At 42.7% G+C, this 16,168-nt stretch overlaps 1 protein-coding gene across 6 annotated transcripts in view; it reads right to left on the bottom strand.

The window, feature by feature from the left end:
• Irf2 (interferon regulatory factor 2) overlaps window positions 1-16,168 on the bottom strand; it is a 120,025-nt gene that overhangs the window by 82,171 nt on the left and 21,686 nt on the right. Inside the window, exon 1 of one of the 6 annotated variants that reach the window (XM_020176285.2) lies at window positions 3,745-3,937. The exons of 1 other annotated variant lie outside the window; for it this stretch is intronic. Coding sequence is in view for 2 of the 5 variants with exons in the window: in XM_020176284.2 (XP_020031873.1) it covers window positions 3,061-3,282 (222 nt within the window). In the remaining 3 variants the exon portion in view is untranslated. Of the gene's footprint in view, window positions 1-2,264; window positions 2,407-3,060; window positions 3,309-3,330; window positions 3,454-3,744; window positions 3,938-16,168 lie in introns of those variants that run through there. 4 more of the 6 variants (XM_020176287.2, XM_020176284.2, XM_020176283.2 and 1 more) reach the window with 4 other exon arrangements.

The following is a 16,168-nucleotide window of genomic DNA, read 5'->3' as shown; positions in this document are numbered from 1 at the left end:
GTAATGTATTTCACTGTCAAGTATTTCCTTGATATTTTACACATAATAGTTGTTATCCCAAGTTTAATCCCTTACCATTATTTGTATACTCTTATAAGAAGTAAAATTCCTTCTTGCTGGCAATTCTACATGACAAAGTCATTGTCTGATCCAGTCAGAATTCTCTGGCTTTTTTTTTTTAAACCATAATAGGAATTTGATGCAGAGCCAAGCATGGTAGTGCACACCTATAATTTCAGCTACTCAGAAGGCAGAGATGGGAGGGCCAAGGTTCCAGACCAACCACAGGCAAAAAAGTTTGTGAGATCCTAACTTAACAAAGAAGGCTGGCATGGTGGGGCAAACTGTAATCCCAGCTATATGGAAGGTGGAGGCAGGAGGATCTAGTTTGAGGCCACCCTCAAGCAAAAACTCAAGACCCTATCTGAAAAATGTTAAACTAAAGCAATTTGAGTGTGGCTCAAATGGTAAAACAAGCTCAAAGCCATGAGTTCAAATCCCAGTATCAGCAAAAAAATAACAATCTGAGAGAAATTTGAAATAAAATGCCTAACACATGTGTAGATTGCTGTAACTTAATGTTCTTTCATACATAATATCTCGGTTGTTCCCCAAAACAGCCCTACAAATATAGCTAAGCATTATTACCTCCCTAGAACTAACCCTTAAGATAATTACTACATTTAATTTTGGTTGCTGATTGTCAGCTCACCAACTAGAATTCAATCTCTGTCGTCCTCATTTTCAATTGAATCCACAGAGCCTAGCACTGCGTCAGAGCCTAGCACTGTGTTTGGCATAGTTAATGTTCTCTAAACATTTACAAAATGTATAAATAAATTCCCCTGACTGCTTTAAGCCCTTCTTGGTAGAAGACAGATAAGGGAATTGTGAGCCAGTGGTCTGTTCACTATCAAAAGGAAATTATGTGGAAATGCTGTAAAAACAACAAAGCTTACACTAAATAACACTAAGAATAAAAACACAATGTCCCTGGTGACACAGAAGACCCATGCACATCAAATGTCGAACATCCAAAACTTCTAATCTTCCACTACTAAGTTTAAACATCTTTAACTAGCTCTGATATAATAACTATTTGCCTACCAAATATTTCAGGAGACTGGGTAAGAGGAAAGGAGGGCCATAGCTCACACAGCTGTCAAGACTTTATGGCCACCACTTGTTAGCCATCATTTGCTTCCAATTTGACTACAAACCCTGACTTTTGGTTAACATGACATTTTTACAGGTAAGTAATCTGAAATGCGTGGAATTGTTTCTAACTTTTGAAGGCCAACAGAAGAAAAAAAAGGAACTCATTGAGAATGAAATATGTAAATGTTTAATTTTCAGAAGCAGTTCCAAGTCATAACAGACAAGAACTCTTGGATCTAAGAGACCAAAATCTAACTTCTTACACAACAGGCTGAGTTATATTATAATCATTCACTTATTACAGTGAAATTCCCGGACTTTGCCACATCAATCAATAGATGTTCCAAGGTTATCGCTAGAGATGCCGGCTTAAGTCCTAACTATCCCTCCCATCTGCTGAAGCTGATTTAGAAAATACAAAAGTTTTTTTTCCAGGATATTTTAGGTTTCTATTCTTGCCCCTTCTCTCTTTCCCCTCCTCGCCCCCACCATTCCCCCATCCCCCGCCACACTCACACATACACACACACCCCACAATGAAAGGTGTCAGGAAAATCAGAGAATCCTGAACCTGGGTGTATAATGAAGTTAAATAGACTGGGGCCCCAGCAAGCAACGTGTATCTGTCTAACGTCAAGGCCATGCACCTTTTATACATGGTCTGCTGTCTGCACCTGCCCGTAAGCATCAGAAAGTGCAGACTGCTAACTTCAAATGGTGCTTGCAGGCGACCAGAAAAGTAATAGATAACTTGCGGGCTCATTCATGGTAACTCGGCAGATTCCTGAAAATCCACAACAGGAAATGTAACAAGTCCCCTCCGCCCTCCCGGACATTCATCAAAAGCAAGTCACGGCCACGCGAGGCCAGTGGCCCAAGACCGACGCAGAGCCACTCTTCCTGGTTCTCTTATTCCATGGCCTAGGGCGAGGCGCACTCAGTGTCCACCCTGCAGACGGGAGAAGAAGGGGAGCGGGAAACATGTCCCCAACTTTCAAACACCAGGGGTTAGGAAGGAGTGGAAGCCATGCCTCCGATGTGGGACAGCCTCGATTGCCAGTCCCTGGGGTCGCACTTTCAGCGGGTCAGACGGGGTCCTGCCTCACCTAGTGCCCGAACACAGTGCGAGGGCGGCCAGCCTCCTTCCCTTTCCTGCTCCCGAGAGGTACAGGCGAGGGCTGCCCCGGGCCCGCGGCGCGTCCTGGGGAGCGATGGGTTACACTTGGCACTTGGCACGGCTTCCCGGGGCGGCTGCGGCGCCGGCCCCAGGCCGTGTCGCCGGGAGCGGGCGGGCACCCGGGCGCCGCGATTGGCCACGACGGGCATCGCCGGGCCGGCAACGCGGAAAGGAAGTGGCGGCGGCGGCGGCTCTGCACCAACCATGTTCGGCCGGCGGGCGAATGTCACCCGGCGCCCAGAGCGGGTCGGAGGGCACGGGGCGGGCACTCGCGTCCCCACCCCGCCACCGCCCGCGCGCGCCCCGGGACCCCAGGGGGACGTCGGCCCCCGCGCCTGCCCGCAGGGCGCCACACACAGTCCCCGGAGGCTCCCCGCCCCCACCTCACCCGCTCCGTAGCGGAGGCGGGTAGGGCCCAGCGCGCCAGGCCGGCCCGGGGGCACCGGCGGGGACCCGGCGGCGCCCGGCGCTAGGCCGCAGCTGGGGCCGATGACCCCTGGGCGCGGCGCCGTCTGGGGACATGCCACCCGGGCCCCTCGCGCATCGGGACAAGTGTAATGACAAAGCCCCAGAGCCAGGCCAGGCGCTGGCCGGCGGGAAGCAGGACGCCGTGTCCCCGCGGAGTGGCGGCGGCCCAGCCCCCAGGAAGCCGGGCGCTCTGGCCAGGCCCAGCGCCCAACCCCGCTCCGAGCCCGGTCGCTGGCACCCGACGCCGGCGACCCTACCCCGACTCCAGCGGACCGGCGAGCGAATCGGGGTCCGTCTTGGGGTGCCCCCATCAAGTTTCCTTCCGCCGAGGCGGAGGACGCCCCTCCGGGCCGGGGCGCGGGCAGCGGGGAACGGCGGCTGCTTGGTTGTTTACGCCCGGGGAGAGGTGCCGCCACTGGGCACCAGAAGGACCCGCTCCTGTCCTTCGGATCCGGGGGCGACGGTGACTGTAAACACATACACACACACGACAATCTTGTTCTAAATGAGGCCTGACTCCAACGGACCTGCACCCACACCCACGACTCTTGGGGCGCAGAACCGCACAGAGCAGGTCGGTGTCCATGGAGCCACCTCTCCGCATCTGCAAATCCAAAAGTGAAATTAAACCTCCACCAACCTCCTCCTCCTCCTCCTCCCTCTCTACCTCCTCCTCCTCCTCCTCCTTGCAGCCTCAGCAACCCCAGGAGCAGCAAGCAGCAACACAAGAAGCTGCTTGCCCTAAAATCAGATGATCCATAACTGCACCCACTGTTCCTCCAAAAATCGGTATTAATATTCATGAACCCCGGCATTTTCCGTCTGCAAAACACCGCGTCCACGCATCAGGACGCGCACGCATACACAGCTCCTACAGATTCAGCGACATGCCCTCAAGAGAAACACACGCACAGTCACAACTATTATTTGAAAAATGTTACCTCTCAGTGTGCTTTTTCACGCTACCAATACAATTCCGCAAGGTCTAAGTGTTGCTAGGGTGTGGGAAATGGAAATGAAAGCCCGTCAGTTGAATAATCGCAGGAGCAAAACTAAAAGTTACTCCCCGGCTGGCCTGAGCACAGTCCAGATCGAAAGCAAAACAAGGAGAGGAAACTGCGAAGAGCGGAGGCTGGAAATCCCCCCACCCCCCGCCCTCCTCCCGGCCTCGCTCCCTCCCTCGCCTCGCCTCCCCTCCGCCCTCCTCCCTCCGCCCTTCCTCCCGAGTGTTTGTTCCGAGCTTGTGCAACCGGGAGGTGGAGGCAGGGGGAGGGCGCGAGCCGCCGGCCGCGAGGTGCGGAAGTTCGCCGCAGCAGCTCATTGGCTGCCTGCGTCGCTTTCATCATTTCTCGGAAAAGTCAATTTCATTTTCACTTCCCTGCGTCGCAGGCCCGGGAGCAACAAGCGGCAGGCAGCGCGTGAGTCTGTGGCTCGCACTGAGGGGCGCGCACGTGCACCGCGCCGACGCCGAAGTTGTCCTCCCGGTGGCAGGCGTAAACTTGAGTTCAGGCCTGAAGCTAAGAAACAAGGTGTCTGGCTCTCCATCCTAAGGGTTACCTGGAGGTAGGGGAGGAGGGTGCCCCGGGAGGCGAAGGAACGCCGACCATGCAGTGCGGTGGTAAGTGGTGTTTGGAACCGTTGTGTTCAGAGTGGATAAAAACTATTTTGGAACTCATCCCCCTTCAAAGGAATGGAAGTTATAGTCCACTTCAAAGAGATGACTGCGTCCCTACCTTATGGGAACCCTTATCAATGGTGTGAGGGGTCTGCTGCTTTGGCACTTCCTGGAGCTGGGAGAATTAAGACAGGCCTGCCCCTAGTAAGCCACAACTCCCAAGGCTAGTTATCGCCTGTACCACACAAGCCCAATGACCGGCAGGATGAAGTGGGCAAGGATGTGAGTTACTTTATTTAAAGACGTCTTGACTACACCTGTTCCTGCAAGGAAGTTTTGCACTGTAGAACTTCCAGCCTCAGTTTTCCATGCTGTGCAACGGAAATCAATGAGAGAATGCAAGATATAATATATGTACAGCACCAATGGCAGGTGCAGCCACTGTCACCTATTTGCTCAAACTAGTACAACTGACTTGGGACCTACTCCTGTTTTGGTCACTTGTTTAAAAGGATAGGCTGACATTTAGTTATATCTGTTTCTTCTCCTACTTACTGTTTCATCAGCCTTCTACCAACTTGTCTACCCAGTAGAAAAAGTCCTTTCCTGGGAGACCATAGCTATCTGTAATGTAAACACTTCCTAAAAAATTATTCCACCACCTCATCACAGATATCCTGAATTCTACTGTCCCCTACCTTGGACTACTCACACTACTACCCAAGTTTGGTAGAAAATAAACTTCAAGTAAAGCCCAATCTTCTTTCTCTGCCCCTCCACAATCCCCCTGTACCTTTCAGGGGAAAAAAGGGCCATATTCTTTAACAAGATGCATGAAGTCCAAGGTAATCTGGTGATCCAGCTCCATCCCTTGCAAGCCCTGCATCCTTTCCTTGCCAAACCAGCTTCCTTACTGCAGAACAGCAGACCATCCTCTTATTCCTTGTTTTATCCTTAGCCTGGGCCCAGCACATAGGCACTCAGATACTTGTGGATTAATTATTACTTGCTTTTCTCTTCACATTCTCATAAAATATTTTAGACTTTATCAGAACATTTGTTTTATTTCTTAATTTTAATGTAATTACAGAACTCAGAAAATACAGAAAAAGTCAAAAGAAGAAAATAAATCATCTGGCCAGGTGTGGTGGTACATGCTTATAATTCCAGCACTTGGGAGACAGGGGCAGGAGGATCACTAGTTCAAGGCCAGCCTATGCTACATAGTAAGATCCTGTCTAAAAAGCTAAGGGCTGAGCTAATCACAGTGGCTCATGCCTGTAATCCCAGCTACTTGGGAGATGGAGCTAGGAGAAGCACAGTTCAAGATCAACCTGGGCAAAAGGTTAGTGAGATCTTATCTCAAAGAACAAACCAGGTGTGATAGTTCACACCTGAAATCCCAGCAAGGCAGGAATCATAGGTAGTAGGATCATGGTCTGAGGCTGACCCTAGCAAAAAAGTGATACTATCTGAAAAATAACTAAAGCAAAAAGGACATGAAGAGTGTCTCAAGTGGAAGAGTTCTCACCTAGCAAGCATGAGGCCCTAAATTCAAACCCCAGTACCACCAGAGAAACAAAAAACCAAGGGCTGGAGATATAGCTTCGTGGTAGAGTTTTTGCTTTAGCATGCACAAGGCCCTGGGTTCATTCCCCAACACTGCCAAAATAAAGAAAGACCAACTGTACTCTTACCAGTCAGAAATAGACCTATTGCTATTTGAATGTATTTCCTACTAGTCATTTTTCTAAAGGGCCCGTTTCCAATCCTCATCCGCTCAGTCCCATCCACTTACTCCCCTGCATCATTCAATAAAGCTGATTGTGCTTCCTGTTCTCCACAATGCTTATGTGACATTCTTCTGTTCTATTCTGTTTCTTGGCTGGCTCCTCTTCTGCTGCCAGCCCCCTAAATCATGGTGTTTCCAGGCATTCTGTCCTCAGCCCTCTTATTTTCTCATTCTACGTGCTGTCTCAATTTTGGGTGCCTTCATCCACGCCCAAAGCTTCAAATAATACCACTATAGACGGTCCCCAACCTAACACCATCTACTTACAGTTTTCCAACTATGCAATGGTGCAAGCAGGATACACGTTCAGTAGAAACCATACTGCAAATTGTGAATGTTGCTCTTTTCCTGGGTTAGGATATGTGGTAAGATACACTGTCTCCAGTGACAGGGAGCCACAGCTCCCAGTCAGCTGCAAGATCATGAGATCAAACACCCCATACTACAGTGTACTGGTTGCCAAGCTACGATGTTCCATAGGCACCTTCAACATGCAGCATTTTCAACTTATGATACATTTATTTGGGGAATGTAGCCCCACTGTAAGTCAAAATGCCCTATTTGACGACGACTTCAAACTACTTCTGAACTCTGAACACATTACTTCCTAGACATTCCTTAGATGCAAAACAAAAATTATACATGTCTAAAAGTAAACTCTTTCTCCATAACCTTGTATTTGTCACTTCATTACCTAGCCAGGAAACTAGAGACCTCATAGACCTTCACCCTGTCCCAGAGGGACCACCCCAAAGGCATAGATATTGCTTGTAATTTTCCAGGCCCCTAAACTCATAAAACACAAGATGAATTTCACTCTGTTCTTATGCCCTTCGTGACATGTCACTGCAGACAAAGAACGTAAATGTGACCCAAACATCCACATGGTATGGCATGTACAATCAAGCAGTATTTCTTGGCTCTTAGATGAAATGCATATTGTCATAAATCTCTGTAGAAAATGGATCAATACAGTTAAATATAACTTTTTTGGAAGTTTGTGGAAAAAAGTGCCATTTGCCATAAGGATTCAAACCAAACATCTTAGTCTAATATAAAAACTGTTGTTTGAGCATTCTTACACACTGCAACTAGAATACTCTCTTGGGGGTATTCATCTATTGAATAGAGCATCCTAAGATGTACATGGGTGCATTAGAACAGATTTCTTTTTAGGGGAGTTGGGTAAGGACATTAATTACTTGAACAGGTTACTGATTGCCCTATGAGTGAATCTTAACTATGGAAGAAATTTAAAGATACACTCAAAGTGAACCCCTTTAAAAACAGGCTGTTAATTTATTTTCTTAATAACTTAGAATAGTTTAACAAAGTGCTTGTTGAAGTAGCAAACATTTGCTGAGGGCCCAGTAGTGCTTCTCAGCTCTGGGTGTATAGCAGAGAAGAGAAGTTTTCTTACGTCTAGTCAGTTGACATGTAGCATCCCGGTAATAGTAGGAATATGACCTCCACCTATAATCACAACCTGTAGAATTGTACATTAAAGAAGGGTTAGAGTGTGAGGATTGGGTTGGGGTTAAAATAAAAAAGAATTGTACATTAAAGTTAAGAAAGTGTAATATGAGGCAAACTAACTGAATTATAAAGTATTTGTAGCTATGATTACATCAGGGACCCTCGTCTGTTTGTCAGCTGCTGTTCCAGTTTACTCTACAGGATCACTGGTACCACTTCTGTGCTGGCCTTTGGGGCTGTCCTCCATGGTGACAAAACTGGTGGGCTATAAAGTCATGGAAAGCAAGGGTTCCAACTTGCCAGAGCAGTTGGCCAATACAAAGCCAAAGATAATAGACCTGCATTGCAAACAACATTATTGTGAAGTCCAAATTAAATGAAAATAGGGCCAAGCTAAATCCTAGTTGAGACAGCAGACTGTAATGAAGTTGCAGATGCCTTTAATCAAAGTCAGAGACCACTGGCGTCAACATGGAGAAATTGTTGAGCATGTTTGACCATTGCTTCCCATCATGGTTCTTTTCACTTTACTAGAAACTCTGAAATGACACTCATTTTGTTGCAATTATTCTCTGAAAATCATGAGTTTAAATTGGGTAATATATTGCCCAATCCTTAGTAATAAACACTCATTTGCCCTGCTCTGATTAAGGAAGTGGAAATATACTCTAAAATTGCCAAGGTTTCATGTTTCATTTTCTCTCTCTCTCTCTCTCTCTCTCTCTCTCTCTCTCTCTCTCTCTCTCTCTTATCCAAAGGAAAGACTTTGAAAACTTCATGAATTGTTTTTGACATAATTTCCCAAGTGACTATGATATACTCATTTTTCTCTATGGGGATAAACTACAATGTGTTGCTATTATCTTTAAATATAAAAGATATTTAAATATAAAAGTATAGTTTTATCTTCTTTAGAAAGAAGTACTATAATAGTTTTAGGTATTAAAGATACAAATTACAAATCTGTAACCTAAATTTGGCAAACCACTGGATTCCCTGGCCACCAATATATTTGAAGAATTTCACTACTTCTCTGTAACTCCTCAGTCATAGCATGTGAAACCTGGTTTGGTGTGTTTTCTTTCTCCCCAAACTTCACAGCATTTTGAATGATTCAACTTTATCCTATTTGAAAAATGTTTGGAAATTTGCCAGTCAGAAAGACTAAAGAATAAGGTAAAACAAAGGATTGAGAGTGTTTTTTAATTCTCTCACTATGTCAAAGTGTCTCCACTAAATCCAAAATGGGCATGACAGTTCACATTTATACAAAACAGAAAATATACCAATTGGAGGAAAAGATTCTGTTACCTTAAAAAAAAATCAAGCTAAGTGTCATGGTACATGCCAACCTGAACTGTTCAATGAGACCTTGGCTCAAAATAAAAGTGTGGGTGAGGGGGGATACAGTCATGGCTCAAGTGGTAAAGCACCTGCAAGCACAAAGCCCTGAATTCAAACCTCAATACCACCAGAAAAAAAGAGAAGGAGGGAGAGAGGGAGGGAGGGAGGGAGGGAAGGAAGGAAGGAAGGAAGGAAGGAAGGAAGGAAGGAAGGAAGGAAGGAAGGAAGGAAGGAAGGAAGGAAGAAAGAGGGAGGAAGGAAGGGAGAGAGAGAGGAAGGAAGAGAGGAAGGGAGGAAGGAAGGAGGGGAGGGAGGAAGGAAGAGAGGACGGAAGGGAGGGAGGAAGGAAGGAAGAGAGGAAGGGAAGAAGGAAGAGAGGAAGGGAGGGAGGAAGGAAGGGAAGGAAGGAAGAGAGGAAGGGAGGAAGGAAGAGAGGAAGGGAGGAAGGAAGAGAGGAAGGGAGGAAGGAAGAGAGGAAGGAAGAGAGGAAGGGAGGAAGGAAGAGAGGAAGGGAGGAAGGAAGAGAGGAAGGGAGGAAGGAAGAGAGGAAGGAAGAGAGGAAGGGAGGAAGGAAGAGAGGAAGGGAGGAAGGAAGGAAGGAATGGAAAGAAGGAAGGATGGATGGATCAAGACCACTAAATACTTTAGTCATACTTCAATTTCAGATCATTAGTGATAAGAAAGAAAACACAAACCAGCCATGCTTTAGACACTGTAAGATTGAAAGAGAGAAGGAAATGTATGGACCAAGCAACGCAAGGCTATGCAGGCATCCACATATTTGAGTAAGTTCACACTGGGTGAGCCAGGCCAGGCCAGCCATGTCAGGGATACTAACTTTATGGGTCCATCATCAACCAAGTTATGATCAAATTGTCCCCATCTTTCTCTGTTTTTCCTTCCTATTTGTTGAGCACATTTCATCTTTCCCATAATGTAGAACCAGCAGAGTTCTGCCCAAATGTTTCACAATGTATGCAGTTGTCCGACTTTCATGACACTTTCTAACAAGCCTTTTTCTCCTGAAAAATTGGAGGAACAGTATCTCTAATGCGGTCATTTCTCACAATGCTTATTTATCGATGACTACATATACACATTTTCATTTGTTAATATTTTGGCTTATTAAGAAGTTAATTGTGACAGTGGGAAATATTTATGCTACACATTGACAGCAAAAGGAAAATAAAATTTTATAGGTACAGTATGAGCACCATAAAGATGGTCACATACAGAACCAAAGGGAAGTGTATCAACACACTAACAGTGGTTGTCTTTGAGTAATGGGACTATGAATGATTTTTTTTCCTATTGAAAAATTAACTTTTTGAGGCAAGATTTTATCTTTATCACTGTAGAAACTTATTTCCTGATACTTTTTGTATAAATTGGTTACAATGTTTAGCTGGTTTTTTCCATGTATTTTTAAGAATAGAGCTGAATTCTCATCCAAGATAGTTTAAACTGTAGTCTTTTAAGAATTTTTAGGCTTATGTATCTTCAAGTCACACAGGTCATTTTTCCTACAAATGCTGTACAGTTTCTACTTGTCTTTTTGCAAAATAGTCATTTTTCAGAATTTCAAAAGGATTTGAGGTTTTTTAATTTCTTTCTTTGACTTTTGGGTTACATAGAAGAATGTTATTTAATTTCCAAATATTTAGGTATTTTCCAAATATTAACTTACTATTATTGATTTATATTTTTTATATTGTTTGCATGACTCAAATCTTTATAAATTAGGGACTTATTTGATGACCCCAAATATTGTTTTAAAAAATTTTTATTCTGTTGTTATTGGGTAGAATACCAATAACAATGCTAATGTCCATTAGCTTAATTTCACTGCTAACTTTGTTCTTACTTTTCATATATTTAAGTAATTATTTTCATACTTGTTTGGTCAGTTGTTAAAAGGTTAACATTAAAATTTAAACCTATTAGTAGATTTGTCTATTTCTATATGCAATCAACCATTTGCATGTCATGCATTTTTAAACCCTCTTATTGGATGAGTAAAATGTTTAGAATTTTTATGTCCTCTTGATGAACTGATCTTTTTATCATTATTAATTGAATTTCTTTATTTTTGGAAACTAAATGATACTTTCATGCAATCTTGCTACTTCAAATATACTTGTTTTTTATTACTGTTGTACAGGGGTACATTGTGATATTTTAAAAAGTTCTTACAATCCAACTAAAGATATATTGTAAAAGGGTTTGTTTTATCTTGGTAGTTTAAATATTGACTCTCAAAGGAACATATAAAATGTAAGAAGGAACATAAAACATATAAGAACAAACTTCCTGGAATTCAGTGCTCCCAAAGCATGAAAATAACTTATAAAACATGTTTAAACTTAAGCATCATGTTTTAAGTATGCTATTTGAAAACATTAAGAATTCAAAGGAATCTGTAACAACTGAAAAATCTTCTAATTATATATTTCATTTCACTTATAATGCAAATTTCAATCACTATCTTCTTAGCAGTCAAATTCAGATTCTTAGATACCAAACATGAAGGAGAACTCTTAAGAAAAATATAAACTTTTATGTTGTTAGCTCTTTTTGCTCTCTTTCTGGTACTTTCATATTCAGTCATCATATTGTTGATTTTGCTTGCTTGATTTCCATATGTAATCCTAGATTAGCAGAAGGAGAAAGAGAAGAACATCTGATTTTAGAGAATAAAGGAAAGGATCTCCTCTCTCCCTCCTTCCTTCCCTCTCTCCCTCCTCCTCTCTCTCTCTCTCTCTCTCTCTCTCTCTCATAGGTTCCCTGCATACAGATCCTCATTTGGAACTCAGAACATTTTTTTCTCACAAAAATAACAAACACTAATATTATATATAGTTCAGCTTCATTTCATTCTGGCTTAAAAATAAGTGCTGTGGGCTGGCCTGGGAATACACCATTTTATCACACTATGTACATGAGAAATTTTCATTCTAAAGTTTGAAAGGCTGTGTTCAGAAGAAACTTGAGAACACACTGGGTCTGGGACTGCCTGCCCTCAACAGCGCTGGGCTCAGTGCTTTGGAGGAAACAAGTTAAAAAGAGGCCTAGTTGCTGAACTCAAGGTGCTGGCAGAGTGCACTGAGAGACAGAGCCTGCAGTGAAAATCTCACTGTTGTCCCAGGTGACACTTTAAGCATTCATCTGTCTGTTCACTCAAACTTTGTTCCTTGACTTTATAGTATTTCTACCTCTTTTTTTATATTGTAAGTGATTTTTTCTAAAATAAATAATGCATGATTGTAGCAGAACTTTACAGCCCTATATACTTGTTTGTGGGAACAAAATTACATGAAAGGATTTGAATGACTGTTATCACTGAATGATTGAGTAAACCATAGCAGATCCATTCTGTGGGATGCTCTGGTACCAACAAGAGAACAAATGATGAGAACCTGTTGATATAGTGAGGGTGATCTGTACCAGGACGTATTGTAAAGAATGAAAATCAAAATACAAAAGAAGTGTTAGTATTGTGATATCTTTTGTGCAAAGACAACAGTGACCCTCCCCCAAAAAGTTTGAATTTGAAAGAATAAAGACATACATGCCACACTATTAACATTGATCACCTTCATATGTTAAGAAAGTAAATGATAATTTTAAAACAAAGTGAAAATGTGGAAATGTAGAGAAAGTTAAATTTAAAAAATCAATCTCTGTTTTCTATCTTATTTGTGTGTGTGTGTGTGTGTGTGTGTGTGTGTGTGAACTTCCCTGGGTAATTAATTATAAATACAAATTTCTTGACTGCCTGCTGTTTATATTGCTTCAGAGGCCTGCTAGCAAGAAGTCCTTTAACCCAGCAGACCCACATGGTTACTTAAATAGTTAAAACATAACTTAAACAGTTATGTTTTTAAACCAAAAGCATTTCAGTTCCTTCTGAGATCCGCCTACTCTCCCTGTGAAAAGGGGCCATCTTAGCCCTTTGTGACTATCTCTGTAGCCTAAAGGATAACTGTTTCCTAAAGTGTAAAACTATGGGGGCCTATGGGTATTCCCCTCATGCCAGCTTCAGCCCCACTTCCACTCCTCTGCCTTGTACTAGTGAGTTCTCCTCTTTCACGTTTATGGACCAACATGGCTTCCTCTGGCAGGCTGATGTACTCACAGGAAGGAGGCAAGCTGCTGTGGAGTCCAGTCCACTGAGTATGCTTTGAGAACCAGATGCTAGATGCATTTCTGCTCAATTTGACTCATAAGTCCACAACCCCAGTTTGGAGGCCTCAGAAAAAGGGGGTGCTTCAGTCCAGCTTCCACTGTACCTCTTCTGAACAATTATTCACCATGGATATACATTACATCAACAGAACACTCATTAATCAAGCACAAAGCTAAATAGTCACAGACAGTGCTCTGTCTTCAATATGGTTTGAGTGTGGTCCTCATAGGTGCATGTGTTGGAAGACTGGTTCCCAGTATGGCAATATTAAGATGGTAGAATCTTTACGAGGTGGGGCATAGTAGAAATAGATTAGGTCTTGAGTGTGCCATCTTTGAAAGGATTAATGTGATTCTTTTGGGGCCCTGGTTAGTTCCTGACACAGTGAGTTGTCATAAATAAATAAGCAAATAAATAAATAGTAAATAAATAATAAGGCTATATCCTGAATTCTTCTGGCTTTCAGTATTGACATGTTATCTCTCACTTTTGCCCAGGTTTCCACACTGATGCCATCTGCCATACTGATATATAGCCAGAAGGTTCTCACTAGAGCCGAGAAAGTGCTGGTGCCATGCTCTTGAATTTACAGAACTGTGAGATAAATAGGCCTCTTTTCTCTACAAAATACCCAGTGTCAGGAATTCTGTTATTGCAACCAAAAAAAAAAAAACTGACAATAAAGACAGTAAATAATGAAGTATAGTGAGAACTATACTAAAGGAAGTACTTACAAGGCTTCCAGCAGGTAGTGGGATTTGAGCTCTGTCTTAAAGAATAGGTTAAAAGCAACTGTCAGAGTAATTTAAATAAATTTATATGTGTATGTTATCCCATGTTAATATTTAACCTTTAAAAACCTTAACAGAAACTTTCAGACTTTTAAAAAATCTTCTCACCCCACAGAGAATATTCATCTGACAAATCCATTTGGTCCTATGATCCAAAATAGTTATGTTTTTTAACTAAAGGAATTTTGTTGAATTTTATATTCAAGATATTGGTAGTGATATAAAACATCAAGACTGGGGATGGAAGAGTGCATTCTGGAACCAACATGTGGAAGAAATGTGTGTGTTCAGTAAGATCTCTAAGGCAGCTCTTCAGCCTCTGAAACTATAGATTGCAAACTATTTCCTTGTGACACTTCAGCTGAGTCCTGGGGAATGAAAGGGAAAAACTAGTCACCAGATGAGTGCCTGCAGATGTGAATTCCTGGACCCTCTTAGGTCATTCATTAGTTGACAGGCCATGTAATGATGTGGTGGACTTATTCATGGTCACACTCAGAATGGATGGAGGAGTAGCCTCGAGTTATTTGTTAACTCAGCAGTTCCCTCACAAGTTACTTTAATTACATAGCTATGTCTATTCCATCACACCAAACATCTGGTGAAAACTAAAGAAAATAGCTTACACACAGATGTTTAGCTTATGGTCATGCAAACAGAACACCTGTGTACTAAGATAGTGTTTTACCCTGATGCTTGCTAGGATGTGCCTATAACCCAGCTCTAGCTCAGGCTCCAGCTCTCTTATGTGTCCAGGCCCCCAGAAGAGCTTCACAGTAAAGGTCTCTGCCTGCCAATGTGAGGACAGAAGGAGTGGTGTGACCACTGGGCTGCCATGCATGGGACTAGTATTCTTCTGTGCTGTTTTATATAAATATTCTTGAGATGGGAAAAAAAACTACATGTGCCTTCAGAAGAGTAGTAACTCCAGAGATCTTAATATCTCGATAAACTTTAACCAGTAGAAAAAGTTCAGCTATTTCATATGGTTCAACAAAGTATGTATATACGCATGTATATACGCATGTATATACATTCATGTATATATACTTATATTTATAGAAGGAGAGAGAGATTTATTACAGATATTGGCTTATATGATTATGGAAAGAAGTCCCACTATAGTCTATAAGCTAAAGACTCAGGAAACCTAGCACTGTAAATCAGTCCAAGTCTTAAGGCCTGAGAACCTGGCAAGATGATGGTATAAGTCCTGGTCACAGTCTGAAGGCCAGGAACCAGGAGTACAGATGACTGAAGGCAGAAGATGGAAGACCTAGATTGGAAGGAGAAGTGGAAATTACCCTTTCTTTGCCTTCTGGTTCTATTCTGATGCTCCCTCAATAGATTGGATGATGCTTTTCCACATTGGTGAGGGCAGATCTTTATTCAGTCTACCAGCTCAAATGCTGATCTCTCAGAAACTGCCACAGACACAATCAGCTATCTGCATATCCCTTTGTGCTGTATGTACCACTGTATGTGTGTATATGTATATTACACACACACATATATATATAATATTATTGATATTATCTGACTCATTTTGCAGAATGGCCCATTTTCCTGAGACTAGCAAGAGATTTGAACCAAGCCAAGTATTCTCAGCTTTTACCACCAATGAAAAGAGAAAAGTATACAGAACTAACATTCCCTGATTATAAAGTATGTGCCAGGCACTTTCTTTCTCTGGTAGCTATTCCCTTTGAGGCCGGTGATCTAATTCCCAGTTTCATATTTTACACTCCTTGCCTCATCTGATGGAACTGATCCTTACTGGTATCTCTGCTTCTACTTTTGTTTCCCAATAGTTCATTCTGCTCGAATGCAGTGAAGTGTTATTAAAATATATCATGTCACTTTCCTGCCTAAAGCTCTTCACACATTTCCCATAGCAATTAGGATAATGTTCACATCCCTTTTAGTGGCCTAAAAACCTTTTCTCTGCATGTGTACTCTAGCTTGGGCCTACCTCCCTCTCCCTCATTTCACCTGGGGTCATTCTTTTCCCTGGTCTCTATGCTCTAGAACAGAGGTCAGCACACTTCAGCCAACTGCCTATTTTTGTACATCCTTGGAACCAAGAATGGTTTTTATATTTTTAAGTGGTTAGAGGCAAAAACCAAAAGAAGAACAGTATTTTCTGATACATGAAAATTGT

Source organism: Castor canadensis, chromosome 14 (genome assembly GCF_047511655.1).
Source record: "Castor canadensis chromosome 14, mCasCan1.hap1v2, whole genome shotgun sequence".
In the NCBI taxonomy this organism is placed as follows: Eukaryota; Metazoa; Chordata; class Mammalia; order Rodentia; family Castoridae; genus Castor; species Castor canadensis.
Note: the sequence above shows the minus strand (reverse complement) of the source record. Positions and strands in the feature narration are given on the sequence as shown.